Source organism: Lathyrus oleraceus, chromosome 2 (assembly GCF_024323335.1).
Source record: "Lathyrus oleraceus cultivar Zhongwan6 chromosome 2, CAAS_Psat_ZW6_1.0, whole genome shotgun sequence".
Taxonomy (NCBI): domain Eukaryota; kingdom Viridiplantae; phylum Streptophyta; class Magnoliopsida; order Fabales; family Fabaceae; genus Lathyrus; species Lathyrus oleraceus.
The window spans coordinates 4,803,746-4,809,358 of NC_066580.1; the positions used below are offsets into that span (position 1 = coordinate 4,803,746).

General features: G+C 30.2%; 1 protein-coding gene across 1 annotated transcript; it reads left to right on the forward strand.

The window, feature by feature from the left end:
- Positions 1–1,130: 1,130 nt before the first annotated feature.
- On the forward strand, positions 1,131–5,252 carry LOC127117524 (transcriptional regulator STERILE APETALA). Its single transcript, XM_051047573.1, has 2 exons — positions 1,131–1,486; positions 4,036–5,252. Exons 1-2 carry the CDS (start codon positions 1,220–1,222, stop codon positions 5,200–5,202), a joined length of 1,434 nt encoding a protein of 477 aa, XP_050903530.1. The 5' UTR covers positions 1,131–1,219; the 3' UTR covers positions 5,203–5,252.
- The last annotated feature ends 361 nt before the right edge of the window (positions 5,253–5,613 follow it).

Genomic DNA, 5,613 nt, shown 5'->3' on the forward strand with positions numbered 1-5,613 from the left:
ACAAAGTCACTAAAATTTTAAAGAGATTAATTACTATACACTGTAAGTGTAAAAGGTTTTATACCGTCGATTCATCACCATCATCCGTTTGTATTATTTTATAGATTTTTAAAATAAAAGTTAAACTTCTTTTAATATCCGACGTTTATGATTAATTGACGGTGTAAAATCCTTTTACACTTTCAGTGTATTTCAATTAAACTCAACTTTAAAATATAAAATCAAAATCAAGATGGGTGTTTCTAGATCAAAATTATCCTTAAATAACCTTTTAACAAATGAAGAAGAAGTGCCAAAAACTACTTTTTCTTTTAGAAAGACAACTAAACCTAATTTTTGATTTTGAGAGAGTACTATGTGTACAAAAAAGCACACAACTCAGGTAAATATATAATATGATTAAACAAGATAAAAAAAATATTTTATTAATATATATCTTTTTAAAATTTACTTTTTTAAAATATGAATAAATGAAAATATTGTAAGTTCTAATACACGTTATCTCCAATAATTTTATAATCTTATAATCTTATACAATTGCCAATTAAACTAACATAAAAAAAAAAATATTATATCGAAACATTCATTTTTATCATAAATGTAATTCTAGATGTTAATTTAAAGTGATGTAAATAGTATTAATTAAATAAAAATTAAATACTAAAATAGAATTCTTATATTAAAACCTTTTTTTAAAAAACAAGTCAATTACTATGAGACAAAATAAGTAATAAAAATGAACTGTACGTTTTTTTGGTACACAAATTTGTTTATATATAACTCCAAAAAAGTTAATATTGTAAGTGATTACTCTACTTTTTTCCTTCAAATTTAGGATATTATTTAATTTTGATAAATTTAAGTTGAGTATCATACCTTTAGTGCAACTTTTAAAGAAAAATAAAAAAAATGACGTAGTATTGAATCATAATAATACTAATGAATTGTATTAATAGAATTTACAGAAAGAAATCTATGTCAGCTCACACAAATGTTATGAAAATTATTATTAGAATTTACATTAAATAAGCTTAATGAAATATTAAAAAGTTTATTATTACAGCAGAGACACAAATAAAATAGAGAGACAGTTGGTTTTGGGGTCCCTCATTTTGTGTCCTTATCTCCAACCTTTTTGTCTTTGTTCCTTTCTGGTCCGGTTTCTACTTGTTTCATTCTCCACTTTTATACCTTTAACACTCCCCCACTTGCTTCACTCATGTCTTCTTCTTCTTCTTCATCTTCTTCTTCCTCTTCCTCTTCTTCTTCTTCCTCATCATCACAACCAAATGTTACTTCTCAAATCCAACCTTCTCCTCCTCCTGCCAATGATATTGATGCTCCTTCTTCCTCTCGACAACGCTCCATGAATAATGAAGTCTGGCTTGAACCTGTTGTCGAAGCATTAGCCACTCAAGTTGCCATTGATGCTTCTCATTTTCATGGTCGTCTTTCTGCTGCTTCTGCTCTCGCCATTATTTTTCAGGTCACTTCATCTTCTTCCTCTTTCAATGTTTTGTTTTGTTTTGTTTTGTTGAATGTGTTAATGAAAATATTTCAAATAATGGAATCTCAAGCATGTGTAAGTGTTAGCTTTTTCAGTTCCGAAAATGGACAAATTATTGGTCAAGTCAAACATTATGCAATGCAACCTGCAGAGATAACGCAGATTCTTTTTTATTTTGGTATATATATAATATATAGAAACTATTCTATTTAATCAATAAAATATTCATAAAGTTACATATAAAGTTATTTTGTTGGCCCAACTTATTATTTCAAAAAAACATGAGATAAACCAAACCCATTATAGAAGATTGTAAGGAAGAAAAAAAAAGAGGTTATGGTTTTGAAGATGCTTTGAAGCATCCTAGAAGAAACTGTTCCTTAAAAACGGCTACTTTTACGTGGGTCATTTTCTAAACTAAATGTGTGTCCCTTTCATGAAAAGGTTTTTTTTTCTTGTTATTGTTCTGTCTCTAGTATATTGAAAAGGGGTTACATTGGCTTTGAATTTTGATGTTACCCTTTCTTGGCATGGATCTTTTTTTGACTCAACTTTTTAAATATTCTAGCTATATAGGCTCTAACAAATCCATGATATGCCTTTTTTCTATCTAAAAACATGTTGTTAGTAGCTTTTTACTTTGTTTCAGAACTATTGTTTTCTTAAATTACACAAGGAGGGAACATAGGAATAGTGATTCATGTCTCAAGATACTATAGCTTCCTTATAACTATATTCTATTTTTGTTTTTTAATAATAGGTCATAATTATATGCCAATTTGAAACAAAATAATATTTCATATCATTTACATTTTTTATTTATTACTATTATTATTTTTTTGGTTCAGCTATAGTTTCTGTCATGTTGCATTAAATAATATTTTTTACATTGACTGAGTTGAGAGTGTGCCACAACTTTTCTATAGCTACTTGGATTTTTCCCTAAGATTATATTCGTAGAAATCTGTAGTTGGGTTGGATCTGGTAGAGAAGAAGTTAGATTTAGTGTTCAATGGTTATCCTAAATAATTATTTACACATCCTTCTAAAAAAATATGAATAAATTAAAAATTATAGCTAAATGTTTTTAACAAAAGAGCATCGATTAATTTTTCTTTTATCATGTCTCAATGAAAGAGAGAAGAATATTTCAATTATTTTTTTTATCATGTATATATTACCTATATCATAAATATAAAGAAGAAGGTATTTAAGAAGATTAACCTATAAAATAAAATAAAAATCAATTTATAGGTAAATTTAGTAATACTTAAATTTTAAAAATGTTAAAATTAGCCTGTACCATTTTTACTTAAAGTAATTTAAAAAATAATAAGTTAAAACACAAATATTATTTTTTATCAAATATAATAAGGTCCAATGTTGATCATGGTCTAAAATAGATATAAATTTATTACTAGTTTTTTGATATATGAAAAAATACAATAATAAGTTTTTATAATAATAATAATAATAATAATAATAATAATAATAATAGCATACAATGGACAATTGTTTAGAATATGTATAAAATCCAAAAGTCACACGGAGTCCAATTCATTTTGTATCTTCTACTACTTAAGATGTTCCCTTTCATTAGGTTTTTTCCCAATAAATTAAAAGTGTGATATTTATATGAAAAATATTAAAATTTTGTCAATAAATATAAAACTCTTTGAGAAAATTTGTTTACACTTAAATATAATACCATTTGCAAATTACTTCTAAAATACTTTATAATTATCTAAAATATATCTTCCTTATAAATTCTAACTAGAAATATATAATAATATAGTAAAAAAAACACACAATATTTACCATACTAATTTTGAAATTTACCTAACATTGTTTTAGTGTTTTACCAGTATAAAATATAGACATTAAAAGATGTTTGTTTGTGGAACATGTAACTAGCAACATGACTGGATATTTGTCTTTTGGCTTGTTGGAAGTGTTTTTGTTGAAGTAGATAGATTCGATGGTTGAAACAACACAGAACTTTGACCATACCTTTATTGGAAATGAAAGTGAAATATTTCTGGGGAACCACACCATATAGCTTACCTTTTTTTTCATAATAATCATCTACACCATATAGTTTTAATATATTTCATTTCATTTTCATACACACGCCTACATCAAACAAACAGTAACTAAGATTTAATTTTGACCTATTCTGTGGAGTATGGACCACATCATATATCATATTCTATACTAAAATTAAAATGTACTATTATTTTCTAGGGCTATATCATAACTTATGCATTGAACAATCTCATCCAAACTCCTTCTTTTGATCATATAACAATACAGAATATCTTTCTCATATCTTATGAGTCCAAATATATATATATATATATTTATATACTCACATGTTGCAATTTCAATTTTATCTATCACAATCTCACTTTTTCCTTTATACTCAATCTTATAATAATCAAATAAATACAAATTAATAATCTAGTAACAAAATTTGCTTGATATGAATTTTGATGTTTTTTTTTATATGATTGGTAAAATGCATGCAGGTATGTTCAACATGGAGAGAAGTGTCACGCTCGGATCTACTGTGGCAGAGGCTCACGAGACGCATCTGGCGCAGAACCTATCGATTGAGAGACACGTGGCAACTAGAATACATCTACTGGCATCGAACGGCTAGGAACTTCACAACAGGTAGACACGCATTAGTTGTCCCACAATACGATCCAGGAGATCCTCACCAAACCCTCATCTGCCGTTGTCTCACTCTCTCCGACACTCACCTCGCCTGCGGCTTTGTCGACGGCACGGTTCGTCTCTTCGACCTCATCACCGGCGCACACATCGCAACATTCTGGTCGAATCATGGTCATCTCTTTGGCCCGTTTTCCCAATCCGTGTCCGGGATAGTAATTGCGAATTCCAATCTCGCAACAGTTGCCTTTGCGAGATTAGATGGAGATGTGTACGTCGCGATTATCAATGGGTCCGAGATTATTCCCGGACCCATTGCAGCACGACGTGCAATCTCCGGTGATGTTGTTAATAACGGAGTATTGGTGGAATTCGCGGGGTGTAGTCGGTGGTGGATTGGTTTGTTTGCCGGTCATGCTGGCGGGGCTTTTCAAATATGGGACGCGCTAACAGAGCAGCGCGTGTTTATTGGCGGTTCATTAACCGATCCAGAAACGGTTCAAGGATGGCATATGTTAACCGAGTTGGTCGAACCGGTGGGTCGAGTAAGAGTAACAGAAAGAGAGTTCGTTGTAGCATGCACAAGTTCGAGATTGGTTTGTTTCAGCTTAAGAAACCCAGAGGTTTTATTACGTGACGTGGGGTCCACCACAGGTTTTGTTGTAGGTTCAGTGGATGTTTGTCACGAGGTTTTCGTTGTAGTGGAAAGAAACGGCGTTGGAACGGTTAGGCGCGTGGGGAGCTTCGAGCGCGTGAGTAGGTTTAGATTGAGAGGTTCGTGGTTGAGGGGTTTGTTGGGGTGCATGAATTTGGGATATGTTATAACGTATTCTGGTGGGTCTGGTTTGTTGAGAGTTTGGGATATTCACGAGCCTGCGGCGCGATTGTGTATCACGCTCGGTGTTAGAGAAGATGGAGAAGGACAAGTTCATGGGAATAGTATGGTTGCGAATCAAACTCATGTGGCTATCTCATCTAATGACTCTTCAATACATTTATTGGATTTTAGTGTACAGTAATAACATTTGGATAATTTATTTGTCTCATTATTGTTATATTATTATTAGGAGAGGAGGATTATTATATCCTCACATTCATTTTAACTTTAATATTCCTCTTTTTTAGTATCTAATATTTTTAGATCACATCTATTGTTGTCATTTTTTACCTTCTTCATTCTATAAGTTTATCATTGTAGATTAATACTACTCTCATTTGACGCGTATCATATATATATATATATTAGTTGGCATAAGCAATGAGAGTTTTTATTATTAAAATGAATCTAGATTTGAATTTGAACATGAGAGTTTTTGTTGGTAAGATTTCAATGATATTCATAAAATGAGTTACTAATATAATGTATTAATTGTCTATCTTCCAAATAATTATGTTAGAATTGAAACAAATTTAATGAGAATAGTATTAAT

Coding starts and splice junctions, on each gene's coding strand:
- LOC127117524 (XM_051047573.1), top strand. CDS start 1,220: ATGTCTTCTTCTTCTTCTTCATCTTCTTCTTCCTCTTCCTCTTCTTCT. Junction 1,487..4,035: donor CTCTCGCCATTATTTTTCAG/GTCACTTCATCT, acceptor AAATGCATGCAG/GTATGTTCAACATGGAGAGA.